Source organism: Elephas maximus, chromosome 11 (genome assembly GCF_024166365.1).
Source record: "Elephas maximus indicus isolate mEleMax1 chromosome 11, mEleMax1 primary haplotype, whole genome shotgun sequence".
NCBI classification, from domain to species: domain Eukaryota; kingdom Metazoa; phylum Chordata; class Mammalia; order Proboscidea; family Elephantidae; genus Elephas; species Elephas maximus.
Genome location: NC_064829.1, coordinates 87,244,210 through 87,257,824, shown reverse-complemented (window position 1 = coordinate 87,257,824; position 13,615 = coordinate 87,244,210). Strand labels below are relative to the sequence as shown.

The window sequence follows — 13,615 nt, the reverse complement described above, 5'->3', positions numbered from 1 at the left end:
AGCCTGGGTGAGGCTGGGGGCCCTGCCAAGAGGGTGTGGTGTTGGGCACCCTTAGTGTCCCATCGCAAACTCAAAAGACCCCTACTCATGGACGTTTTAGCTGAGGTCAACTAACAAATAAAACATATATTATGGCAGAGAGCGGTAAGCACTATGCAGATCGTCAGGGGTGGTCAGGAAAGACTCCGGGGTGGACTCGGACGAGGGAGTTGAGGGGGCTGGCGCGGGCTCGATCTCCAGCGCAGGCGCACTCCGGCCTTTGGCGACCCTTCCTTGCTGCCAGAGGCGGGGCGTTGTGTACGGGGGCGTCATGCTCCTCTCCAATCACAGCTCGGCGTCCGTCAGAGGGCGGAGGAAATGAAACCCACTAATCCACTGCGGTCGAGTGGATTCCGACTCAAAGCGACCCTATAGGACAGAGTAGAACTGCCCCGTAGAGTTTCCAAGGAGCGCCTGGTGGATTTGCACTGCGGATCTTTTGGTTAACAGCCATAGCACTTAACCACTAGGCCACCAGGGTTTCCGGGAGGAAATGGTGCCAGGAGATTCTGCTACATCCGGCCGTCACCACGGCAACCGCGGGCTCACCGAGAAAACCGTTTAGTGGGTTAGACGCGCCGCGAGGCTCTGCCGGTGCTGGGAGCCGGGCGGGGTGGGTGGCCGAGGCTGGACCGCTCAGCTCTTCAAGAGTCCGAAGGCAGCTTCGGGAGTGCGTCACCGTCGCGACGCGACGTCGCCGACGGGAGCATTGTGGGAGACCTAGCGCGGGCAATCCCGGGCGAGGGGGCGAGGGGGAATGGTGTGGTCGAATGGTGTGCTCACGGACCCCTCCCCTGCTGTCTATCCTCACCTCGGGAGCTGCCCCCACACTCCTTAACCCTGGCGTGGCATCCACACTGACTCCCTGTCCTCACCTCGGTGGAGTCGCCCCCACTTTCTCGGACTTTTGCTATTCCCGCCCCCACCTACTCGGAGGTGTAGGTGTGCCTGGGCACCTCTTGGCCACTTTGGGCCCTTGGTCTGATCCCACCTGCCTCTTCTGTCGCTCTCCCCTGAAGGCCTTTCTCCTCTGTTATCCATGCTGAGTCCCAAAGCTGTCCGGAGCCGCCTAAGTTGTCCCCCAAAGGTCTATTTCCCCACCCCCAGGGCTTCAGGGCACTTCCAGGCTGATGCCTCTCAACCGAGCCTTTAGTCCTCTGATTGTCCCAGGCTCAGTACGCAACCATCATTTCTAAGACTGAGTGCTGGGGTGAAGATGGGGCCTCAGAGGTCTCAAAGAGCTCAGATGTGAGGTCAACATGGCTGGAACTTCCCCAGTGTCCCCTGGCTTCAATACTGGACTGCCTGTTAAGTTCCCTCGTTTGTGCTCCAGATCTGCCCACCTTGGCGTCACAGCACAGGGCGGGGGCCCCACAAACACACCCCTCTTGGCCAGCAGCTCCTTGTTAGGGTCTGGGCACTACAGGGCATAGAAAAGGAGAAGGTACTTCATCCCCCGTTAGGCAGCCAGCAATACCTTTTCCCCCTGGCTGCAGCAGGTCCTTCCAGAGACATGAGTTGGTGCCAGGTTGTTTCCACACTTCCCAGAACTAGGTTCATCAGACTCCTTAGAGACACACCAGTGCCCCCTCCTCAAGGGTCTCATCCTAAGCCCATGGTGCCTCCTCCTCCTCAAGGACCTGAGTTTGAGCTCCATGAAGAACTCATCGAAGCTTCTAAGTTACAATACTTTCCTTTGTTCTTCCAGCCCTAGGAGTGCAGCTGCTCCCTGTAGTTCCTACCTCCACAACAGCTTAGTTTTTTTTTTTTTTTTTTAACCCTTTTCAGTTTCCCATCAATAAGCTAATACCTGGTATTCTTCATATGAAATTCCCTGTTAAAACACTTCTTGTAGCTTGTCTCCTGACTGGACCAAGACTGATGAAGGCCAGAAGTGGCGGACTCTCTGCAGGTGCTCACATGCTACATTTCCTCTTCTGTGGGTTTCGGAGACAGGGCTGGTGTCTAGGCAGAGCTGAAGCTGGACTGCTCTGCCACTTCCTGTCTACACCACTATTTCTGGGCTATTCACCCTTCCTAAGCTAGAACTGCAGGTGGGGCCCTGGTACCAGGGGTGTCTACGCAGGTTGGGGAAGGTGACAGTAGGAGCCATCTCCACCTTTTCAGGGGCTGTGGCCTTCAGAGGAACCATGTGGGTGGAGAGGACCCAATTTTCTTTTGGCTTTATTGAGCACCTACTGGGGCCGGGCACTGGGCTGGCCAGCTCATGCCTATACTTGTACCCATGCAACAGCTGGCCTCACAGCAATCCTGTGAGGTAGGTGTTCTGCCCCATGGACAGAGGAAGAACTGATGCGCAGAGAGGCAAGCCCTGCTTGCTGGGCTGGGTTACTCTGCACTGTGGACACGCTGGTGCTGGATGAACTTGGTACTCTGGTGGAAGCGGCGGCCACAGTCCTGGCAGGCAAAGGGCTTCTCACGACAGTGGGTACGCAAGTGCTGTGTGAGTGTGGGCCGCTGACGGAAGGCCTTGCCGCACTCCGGGCAGGCATAAGGTCGCTCGCCCGTGTGGATGCGCCGGTGCTGCGTTAGGTTGGCGTGCTGTCGGAAGCTCTGGCCACACTCAGGGCAGGCAAAGGGCCGCTCTCCCGTGTGGATTCGCTGGTGCTCGGTGAGCCGGGAGACCTGTGTGAAGCCCATGCCACACTCGCTGCAGTGGTAGGGCTTCTCCCCGGTGTGTGTACGCTGGTGGCGCGTGAGCTTGAGGCGCTGGCTGAAGCGCTGGCCGCACTCGGGGCAGACAAAGGGCTTCTCGCCCGTGTGAACGCGCAGGTGCTGTGTGAGCGTGGGTCGCTGGCGGAAAGCCTTGCCGCACTCCGCGCAGGTGAAGGGCCGCTCACCGGTGTGGATGCGCCTGTGCTGTGTGAGGTTGGAGCGCTGCCGGAAGCTCTGGCCGCACTCGGCGCAGGCGAAGGGCCGGTCGCTGCTATGCACCCGCCGGTGCTGCAGCAGCACCGAGCGGCGGCCGAAGCGCTCGCCGCACTCCACGCAGCCGAAGGACTTGTCGCCTGTGTGAACCGCCTGGTGCTCTAGCAACACGGCGCGCCGCGTGAAGCTCTCACGGCATTCGCTGCAGGGGAAGGGGCCTGGGGGCTCAGGCGCGCTGGGCGGTGCAGGGGGCGCGGCGCCGGGGCCTGGGGGGTCGCCGTGGATGCGCTGATGCTGCAGCAGGTTGGAGCGCTGCCGGAAGCTCTGGCCACACTCCGTGCAGCAGAAGGGCTGCTCGCCCGTGTGCACGCGCCGGTGCTCCTCCAGGCGTGCGCTGCGCACGAAGCCCCGACCGCAGTCGCTGCATACGAACGGCCGCTCCTCGGTGTGCGTGAGCTGGTGGCGCAGCAGGTGTGAGCTGCGGCTGAAGCTGCGGCCGCACTCACCGCACACGAACGGCCGCTCGCCTGTGTGGATCTTCTGGTGCCGCAGCAAATTGCTGCGCTGGCTGAACACCTTGCCGCACACCTCACAGCGTCCGTCCCGCACTGTGCCGGCGCCGGTGCTGGGGCGGCCCCGGCTGCGGCCCTTGGGGGCCCGCCAGCGGGCAGTGGCCGGTGGGGGTCCGGCATCCTGGCTGGAGTCCTTGCCCCCTGACTCCTGCTCACCTCCTGGGTCACTAGGGAGCATAAGCGCATGTGTGAGGCCGCCTTCGGGGGAGGGTGACCGGATCTGGCCTGTGAGGCCGGCCACTCCAAGGTCCCAGGGGACGTCGAGATGGGGGCTTACAGTGATTGGACCTGTGGGGACACCGTCCATCCGAAGAGCAAACCCTGTGTGGCAGAAAGGGATCCATTCACTCGTTACTGAGCGTCTACTGTGTTTGGGTATCTAAGCCCTTCTGATACAGTGTGAACTAGCCATATTCCAGGGGGCAGAGGTGACAACAGTGAGGAGAGGGGCTCTTTATCTGTGCAGGCCTCTTTGAGGATGTCACAACAGGATGTAGCCCTTAATAATAAGAAGTAGCCTGTGTTAAAACCTAGGGCCGAGCTTTCTGGATCTGACTCAGGTTCACGAAATTCCTTTTTCTGGGAGGGTCAAGGTGGACTCTGCAGCTGAGAAGGGGGCAGGTCTGAGGGAGGTTGGAAGTGGAGCCAGCAGGATGTGGTGGGGGTGTGGGGAGGCCAGAAATGCAGGCTGTTCCCCAGGACTGTGGTCTGAGGTTTGGACACGCTGTGCTTGAGATGCCCACGAGGCATCCAAGGGACAGAGAAGTCGCAGGTGTAGGAGCTGGGGATTCAGGGGCACACTCTCTGGGAACATATGAGCGTGGGTACCTTGGTGTATACATGGCACACAGAGCCCGGGGCCTACATGCAGTCTACGTGGCATGAGTGTCAACAGAAGAGAAGTGGGTCTCCAGCCATGCTGTGAGCACTCTAGCATTAGATACTGGGTGAGGGAGAAGGAGTCAGCGAAGGCAACTGAGAAGCAGGGGCCGAAGGAGGAGGAAGCTGGAGGATTTTAAACCATGGAGACCAGGACAGTAGAGAGGGGCTGCAGTGGGTGACAGAAACCCACAAATCACCAAAGAAACATCAAATAAATTCTATTGCATCAAAGTAAACAATTTATGCACCACAAAAATGACCTCAAACAGAGTCAAAACACAAACTGAAAAATTCACCAGAAGCAAAGGGCTAATTAACCTCAGTAGTAATGAGCCCTAACAAATCAACAAGAAAGACCAACAACATAACAGAAACATGGGTAAAAGATGTGAACAAGAAAGGAAATGTAACTAATACTTTAAATCCCACAAAATATATTCAGCCTCCTCTGCTGTGCAGTAAATTACTTAATATGGCCCTTCTAGCCATAGTCCTTCTAACTCCCATCAAATGATTGGGTGGGGCTATGCAAATAAGGTGCTTGTGCCCTACCAAGGAACTGGACACCTTGCTAATAACACAAATAAGGTGCAGGGCACCCTTGTGGGGGGTGGGACCATGCACATAAGATACACTGAACCCTAATGAGGGGACTGGTCAGTTTTTACATCCAGCTAGGCTAAAAATGAGGCATCCCAGAGGCAGAAAGAAGGGACCTGACTACCACCAAGAAGAACAGACGAGACGATCCCTGTGCTGAGACCTTCCTAGACCCAGGAGACAGAGAAAGAGAGCTGAAACACTGAAGACGGCGAGAAGCAGCAGCAGAGAAACAGCAGCAGCAGAACCAAGAGACCTACAGGAGATGGCACTGTGGGCTTCCTGGCCCATAGCGCGTGAACGTTGACTGCCTTTGGGCAGGAGATTTTCTGGTGGCATGGGGTGCCTCTGGGCATTTGGCAGCAGAGCTAAAAGAGCTTTGTATCATTTGTTTGAGAAGGGCAGAGGCTGGGCGGGCTCAAGAGGTCCAAGGAACCAAGGGCCAGAGAGAGTCCTGCCTGCAGCGTGGCTAAGAATAAGCTGTCCTGATCGAAGAACTATATCCTGAGTGTTCCTGAATCTGAATTGTAGCCTGTTTCTTCCCTAATAAACCTCATACTGTAGGTATGGTCTGTGAATTCTGTGTAGCCATTGCAATGAATTACTGAACCCAGCAGGGAAGTAGAGAATTGGTGTGAGAACTAGTAAAAAGGTTGGACGGCGGAGGCATGTCTGACCTCTGTCTCATAGGAATCAGCCTTGGGCTGCTGATGCTGATAATGATTTTCTTTCCCCCTTGTGGAGGTCAGACAACCTGCCACACAATTTTTACACCCTCCTAATAAGAAAAATGCATATTGGAGCTCTACCTGTCCACCATTTCTATATCTGCATTGCAGGGACCCAGTGCTCACATGTATTTATGGTGAGTGTAAATGGGAGGCCAGTGTGGCAAAATCCAAAATGACAAATGCCTTGCACTTTGACTCAGCAATTCCGTTTTTAGGGATTCCTATAACAGTCATGCTCCCCTATGTGCTAAATGACCCACGTACGAAGTTCCTCATAGCATCGAGAAGCAATCCAAAGGAACGCCAATAGGAGCCTGGACAGATAAACAATGGTATGTCCACTCACTGGGGCTCTATGCAGCTGTACAAAGACTGAGGGCACTCAGTACTGTGTGCTGAAGTGAGTAGATGCGTGACAAATGACAAGTATGAAACAGAATGGAGATTAAGCATCCATGTGTTTTAAAAAAGGAAAATGAGGATACATCAATATATGTTTGTTCCTTTATGCAACAAACAGAATCTTCTGGAAGGACACATAAGAAACTGGTATTGTTGGCTGTTGGGGAGCAGGACTGAATGGTCCAGACAGGGAGGGAATCATTCTACTCTATATTCCCTTGTGCCTTTTGAATTTTCTAACATGAATGCATTAACTGTTCATATATTCTAATCATGAAAAAAAAAAGAAAACATTAAAAGATTTCTCTGCTGTGCAAAAGATGGATATTGGGGAGCAAGGGGAGGAACCAGGTGACCTGATGTGGAGTCCAAGGTGGCCAAGGGGAATTTGTGTTTGAAGCCAGTAGCTGTAGTCATCTAGGTAGAGACTGCAGCCTGGAGGGAGAATGGGGTTGCATAGAAGGGACTGGCCAAGAAGCCTGAGGTGGTCCTGATGGTGGGCCTGGGTTGTGAACTGAGAGAAGCAGGTTCAAGCAGAAGGGTGTAGTCAGTCATGCAGGGTGGGCTGGGCTGGCAGGAGGCTTGAGGTAGCAGAAACGGCATGTGCTGGATCGCTCCCTCTGTTCCAACACGTAGAAATGACAGACAAAATACAAGGAGAACTTAAAAAATACCTTGGACAACTCCAAAGCAAGAAAGGATAGTGAGGTTTGAAAACCAAGAGCCTCGTGCAGTGAACTCCGCAGAAGCCCTAAGGCGTTGAAGACCCAGGGACAGGAAGTGGCTCAGTCATATGAAGCTGGGGCCAAGAGTGGGGACAGGGTTAGCCCAGTCCACCTACAGACTTAGCCAGGAATAAGCTGCATGCCTTTGGCTGGAAGGGCAGGCAAGCTGACAGTATAAACCCAAAGCAGTGGAAAAATGCATATCTGAGAAAACTAGGCTAACTGACCAGTCTGGGAAGGACCCTAGACAGCACAACCAGTGGAAGAATTGACCATCCAAGAAAAGAGAGCTAACAACTAATCTGAACAGGAGGACCCTGAAGTATTTCCAGATCCTGCAAGGAGGGATCAGCTTCTGTGAAACAAGGACATTGTGAAGAAAAAAGGATGACTTACGATCCTTAGTAATAAAAAACATAGCAAATGGGAACATCTAGATAACAATGGCATCTATCTAAATTTTTGAAAAATGTCCCATCTTGAAACCCCAGTGAAAACTACAACAAAGTTTTTTTATTTTCCTTTTCTTAAGGCATAAAATACACAAAGGTGGGAGAAGAGGAGAGGAAACAAACAACCCTGAAATTTTCCACTCTGGAAAGTAGATGGGCAAAGGGTAAATGGTTTAACAGATCTGAGAAAATATTAAGCCAGCAGTAGGGAAAGCTGGAAAAAAGAAAACAGAAAAAAAGAAAGAAAGAAAATCAACCTGTTTTGCCCCCAAGAACGTCTAAAAGCTCAGGAGTGGGAGGGGCCAGGTACTCTGCACCTGTGGGTGAAGGAGCAGCATTCAACAGGCTGGGGAGGCTGTTTCAGCAGCAGAGGCTGAGTGGGGCAGCTTCACCGCTCAACTCTGCTTGCTATATGCATAGAATTCTGAGCCAACAGGTGTGCACTGCTGTGCTTCTGATTCCTGGATCTCTTCTTCCATCCTGGCAAAAGACTGGGCCAAAGGTGAGAGACTTTACTGAGGAAATCCAGATGATTAAGTGAACAGTCACATTGGGTGCTGAGATGCTAGCCTCTCCTCCAGTTTCCAGCATGCTGGCAGGAGGGCCGAAGCACCTTGGAGGACTCAGACCCACCCAAGAGAAAGGATCTGAAGATACTCACGTGGAGGGGGTACCCCCAAAACATTCCAGTTAGATCACCCTATGGATCCCTCCAGAGTGCCCACCCACATTCCAGCTGCCCCTCGTGTCCTGAAAGTGCATCTCCTTGGGAAGTAACCCACATGCCTCCCACCCCTGGTTTGTCGTCACAGATGATAAGCCCCTCACTTATCTGCTCAGAGCTGCAACCAGATTTTTGGTGCTCCTCTCTTAAGCAGACAGATTGGGGGAACAGACCACACTGGGGGAAAAAAACTTAAAAGCAAATTATTACTATTCTCAGAGAAATAATGAGAGGCAGTACAACTGAAAGAACAACAGGAAGCTACATAAAAATGAACATTCAGAGAAGAAAATGTGCTCTTGACTATTAAACCTATGCTAGCAGAAGTGAAAATCTCAACAGGAGGTCTGGAAGATAAAATTGAGGAAATTGCCTGGAAAGCAGGGAAAGACAAAGGGATGAAAAGAACATTAGAGGACCCATCCAAGGGACCCAACAGCCAGATAACAGTCATTCCTGAAAGAGAAAACAGAGCAATGGAGGGAAAGAAATCAAAGAAACAATTCAAGGCAACTTCCCAGAACTGACAGCAAAAATTTCAGACTGAAAGGGCTCACCAGCAAAGGTGACATAAACGTTTGGGGTTGAATCAATAAAAAGAATTCTTCATCCAGCCAAACTGTCAATCCAACATGAAGGTTAGACAAATGTGTTTCAGATATATGTCTTAGAATCTTACTTCCACTTAGGAAGTAACCAAAATGAGAAGTAAACCAAGAAAGAGGAGTCCAGGGATCCAGGAAGCAAAAGAGGAGCACCTGCCCTGTTTCTGACCTGCTTTGTCCTTATTTAATCTTCATCATTCCCATCCTGTGTCAAGGTTGCTTCTATCCACCTGCCTTATCTTCTAACCTGTTCTGACCTACCTATCTTCTAACCTGCTCTGACCTTGTCCAGTTCCAACCCTGTGCCAAGGCTGCTCCTGCCCACCCACCCACCAAGTCTACTAGTTTGCTCTGTCCTTGCCCAATTCCACCTCACCTCACTCTGCAATAAGCAGGATGCAAACCCAGAGTCGAGACCATACAACGTTTCTGGGACAGGGAGAGCACATGGACATGGGGAATAGTCTTGGCTATTGGGAGGTTTTACTGTGACATAGAGCAGTAGCCAAAAAAGCTATAGAGTCAGTGGAGGGGTTGGGTTTTGAGAACAGGAGACGCTGGAGTGGACTGAACACTGCAGGAGATGGTCCAGGGAATCTAAGTAGGGTCAGGAGTGGATCAAGAGTGGACATGGTACTGTCCATGTGGAGGGCTAGGGGTGCTCAGTGGCCCCACCCCCACCGTGCCCCATCTTACTTACCTGGGGAGAAGATGCCCCCAGCTTCTTCCTGCCACAGGGCCCCTGGGTGTTCCCTCCACGAAGGCCCCTCAGGTGCGGCCTCACTGTGGGGAGAGGCCTGGCCCAGCACTATCTCAGAGCCCTGAAAACACAGTGGTTATAGTTTATTCTTGTCTGGCTGGGCTGGGCCCAGGGAAGGCCCTAACCGATTCCCTATCCACTGTGACTCGCAGGGCAAGGAAGAAGGCCATGCTGGCATTGGGAGCTCACCTGGGACTGCTCAGGCAGGAGGACAGGCATGGCTTTCTGGGAGGCTGCAAGGGGCTTGGACTCCAGGAGCACTGGGGGAGAAGGTGGAGTCAGACAGCCCCAAGGGCATTCCTGAACCCCTGCCCTCCACAGTGGTATGCCAGAAAGGGGGGAGGGGGGACAAATGTGGGCATGAATAGTCCACCCAGGGAGAGAGGGCTGAGCAGCTCCCTGAAGGGATCCAGGCAGAAGGGGTGTGGGCTTGGTCCCAGGGAGGTCAGGGACCCCTGGAAGACTGCTGGGTAGAGCTGTGGTGGGACAGGTGGACTCAGGTTCATGCTCCTGCACCCCTGGCAGGGAGACTAATGGGAGTGGGGCTGAGGGGTACTTCACAAGGGTGTGTTGCAGGAATATTGGAGAGAGTAGGCAGCTGGCTCTTGTGGCAAGCCCTCCCTAACACTGGCAGGATCCATACTCCACCCTGTGCTGTCTGCTTCCCAGCTGCTGGTTCGTGTCCACCAAGAAATGGATCTCCTTGGAGAGTGAACCCATGTGCCTCCTGCCCATGGAAAATCCCAACAGCCCACTCTATGGCAGGGGGAGAGCCATGGAAACATTCTGTGTCAGGCTTGGAGCATGGCGGACAGTGAAAGCCACTAGCTGGGCCAGAGTGGATATCTGTTGGGGCAGCTGTGGGGGCCGCCAGCATGTGGGAACTGCTAGTCTGGCTGGGCCTGGCTGAGTGGGCTTCAGCTACTCACGCCAGGCCCACCCCAGTCCACCCAGCCAGGACCTGCCACCCAAGTCTGGGCTTGGACCCTGTCTGCTCTCACCTGGTTCTTCTGTGACCTCCGGCTCCTCTTTCACCTGAAAGCCCAGAGGTGACTCCGGCATGGCTCCAGGGGTTATCTCAGGCCCAGGCTCTTGAGTCTGGGGCTGGAAGTTGGAGGGCTCCATCTTCTCTGATAACACCTCCTGGCCCTGTAGTTGGACTGTAACCTGGGGAGATGCCGGCCATCAGGGGCCCAGGCAGGACGTGGTGACAGGCTTTGGCACAGGGAGCTCATGGGTGCTCACCCCACTGCAGGACACCTAGGGGTCTGCCTGGAAAATGCCCACTGATAAGGTCCTCCAAGAACCCACCTTCCCCCAGGCCTGAGCAAGGAGCCAAGGAACAACCTGCAGTCATTGCGCCTCTGAGCTGCTGATGCGGACAGCTGCCTGTGGCCTCTCAGATGTACTTGCCCAGGAGGTCCTCCACACCCCAGCCCTTCCCATGTCCACATGACTCCAGGTAACTGAGGCCTGGGTGAGGGAGGGCTGGCCCTGCAGACTCTCCTGCTGGCGACCATTTCATCTCCCCACAGAAAGTGTCTGAGCACGGAGCATCCCAGGGAGAGGCAGAGCCAATTGTGCCCCTGGACACTGTTCCCAGGCCTGAGCTCCCCACCCAGGGTTGAAGACTCACCCATCTCCGCGGGCCTCCCTGCTCTCGGTGCATCCCCTCAACAAGAGCCACAGCCTCCTCTGGGCTGCTGGGCCACTGCCCCTGCACATGGGCCTGGATCTCCAGGGGCAGCGAGCCCAGGAACTGTTCCAGCACCAGCAGCTCCATCATCTGCTCCTTGGAGCGTGCCTCGGGCCGCAGCCACTGTCGGCACAGCACACGCAGCTGGGCCAGGGCCTCATGGGGCCCTGCCATCTCCTGGTAGCGGAAATGCCGGAATCGCAGGCGTGCGGCCTCAGGGCTGGGGTCCCACGGAGCAGCCTCGCTCTCCTCCTCAGAGTCCTCCAGCTTCATTGTGATGGGCCCTTCGTCCTCCAGGGGTGTGGGGCCCGGGGGCCCCAGTGCAGCAGGCCTCATTGGGAGGATGGGGAGGGATCTCTGAGGCCAGTGTCCACCCCTGGGGGAGGAATGGAATGAGGGCCCTGGGATAAGGACAGACAGTGGTAGTGAATGTTACTATATGTTGCACTGGTCGGTTCTCAGACAGATGTGGAAGGCAGATTAGGAAACTGAGGCACAGAGAGACAGGTCATATGCCAGGCACCCCTGGACACTGAAGCTACCCTCGTTCTTGTTCTCCTCTCCAACTGTGTCCACGAAAGGTCCCTTGTAGTAGTCTTCTCCAAGCAAAAGCTGTTTTTTGGGCCTAGAAAGCACTTCCCCTAAATCCTACCCTTGTTCTACACGTGCTACCTCACACCTGGCCTGCACCCCTCCCATTCAGAGGTGGGTGGTACCTATACCACTCACCTTCTGGGCATTGGCACCACTGGATGTCCCCCCTAATGCCCAATGCCAGCCCATCACTTTGATGCCCACTGTCCCACACAATCTCCCTCAGATCTGGCTCCTCACTCTGGCCTTATTATTTACTTCCCCTCCCAGCCTAGTCCCACAGGGCAGCCTTCCTTCACCTGGTTCCTGCCTTCACCTGTGACTCAGCCCCCAGGTAGCACCTTCAGCTCCATCCTCTGAGCCCAACTTATCACTCCACGCAATGCCCCACCATCTCCTGCGTGGGGCTTTAGGCCTCAGCGCCCTGATTCAGGTGGGGCTGGGAGGTGATGGGGTAGTTTTAGTGGCATTTATAAAGGCCCAAAGAGCACTGGACCGGGAGCCTGCTCTCGCTTATTTGCTATGTCACCTTAACATGTCCCTGTGCTTCTGTAAGCCTCCGTTTCCTCATCGGCAAATGGGGATGACTTCCGCCCGCGCTGTGCTCATGCAGCTGCGAGGAAAACACGGGGTTTGTGGAGTGATGTTTATTAAAGGGATGGCCCGTCAGAAGTCACCCCCGTCCGCTGAGTCGATTTCGGGGGCCGCCTGACACCATGGATCAAACCTCCGCACCTCGAGGTTCCAGGTCAACCTGAAACCCTGCGAGAAAGTTAGACCATCACCAAGCCGGTCGGACCGTGCGGAGACTCCCGGACAACATTTCCCAGCAGACTTGGAGGGCAACTTCTGCTTCGGAGAGCGATGTCAGCTCCTGGCGGCGCCCTGGCAACCGGAGGCTGGGTTCATAAAACCTGTTGCCATGGCAATGCGCGGTGATTGACGAACCTCGCGCGACTTCGCCGGGCCGGTCTGCCGGGAATCCTCAGGTCCCTACCCCCCTTTTCTGGTCCCGCTGGGCAGCCGGAACCCCCGAATCCGGAGCCGCCGCCCCTGTTCCCCTACGAATCTTCCCGGTTGCGTGGCCCCCGCCCTCACCTCCGCACCCAACGAGCCGCGCCACGCTCCTGAGCATGCGCAACGGCCAACCTTCCCTCCCCGGCCGGACTACGTTTCCCAGAAGGCTCCGCGCGTCCACTCGGGCGCCCCATTGTCCCTCCCCCACCTTCGCCTCCGCTCCCGCCTCCCCACCAGTCCCCAGGACAGCGGTGGTCGCAACGATCAGGTTGCGCTCCGGATCGCTTCTTTCTGCGCTTTCTGCCCCGGATCCAGGCGTCCGACGCCCGTCGACGTGCGCAAGCTTCTTGGGGGTCAACGTCCAGCAGCGCCGCCTTCCCGACTGCGCCTGTCTGTTATCACGTTTCTTTCAATTCTCTACGGGCCTTCAGCGATTAGCAGGGCGCTGCACCAATCACCACCTTCGCCAGGATGCCGTAAACTCTTTCGCCTCCCGCGTCTCCATGGCAACCGTCGTCCAAGAGGTGGTGCCTTCTTAGATGCCTCTGGGCAGCACAATGGGGAGGCTCCGACCGATGCTCTCTGGGAAGTGTACTCGGCGCGGCCCTCGGTGTATGGGTCCGTGGCCCAACGACATTCCTTTCTGCTCTCGGGCGGTGGGCGGGCCCGGGCATCTCCAGAGCAATCTGGGGCCGAGAGCGACCGTCTCACAAGTGGGATGAGAGTGTTGAGAGGGGGATGGAGAGATGGAGAGACAGTGATGAGACAGAGAGAGTTGCGGAGACTCGGGGCCAGGTAGTGATATGAGGCAGAGACAGAGACCCAGAGTCTGGGAGGGCAAAAAGAGATGTGAAGAGAGAGAAAACCAGAGCCTGAGAGGGCTGAGACTCTGGACAGGGAGAGATAGTGATGAGAGACCGTGACACA

At 55.2% G+C, this 13,615-nt stretch overlaps 1 protein-coding gene across 2 annotated transcripts; it reads right to left on the bottom strand.

The window, feature by feature from the left end:
* Positions 1-899: 899 nt before the first annotated feature.
* On the bottom strand, positions 900-13,139 carry MZF1 (myeloid zinc finger 1). 2 transcript variants are annotated; one of them, XM_049900389.1, is made up of 6 exons: positions 12,897-13,139; positions 11,018-12,284; positions 10,383-10,548; positions 9,571-9,641; positions 9,322-9,442; positions 900-3,821 (listed from the first exon to the last, which is right to left on the bottom strand). In XM_049900389.1, exons 2-6 carry the CDS (start codon positions 11,411-11,413, stop codon positions 2,389-2,391), a joined length of 2,187 nt encoding a protein of 728 aa, XP_049756346.1. In that variant the 5' UTR covers positions 11,414-12,284; positions 12,897-13,139; the 3' UTR covers positions 900-2,388. The 2 variants fall into 2 exon arrangements, with proteins under 2 accessions (XP_049756346.1, XP_049756347.1); XM_049900390.1 differs by lacking the exon at positions 12,897-13,139 and having other exon boundaries at positions 11,018-11,478; positions 12,201-12,878.
* Positions 13,140-13,615: the final 476 nt, after the last annotated feature.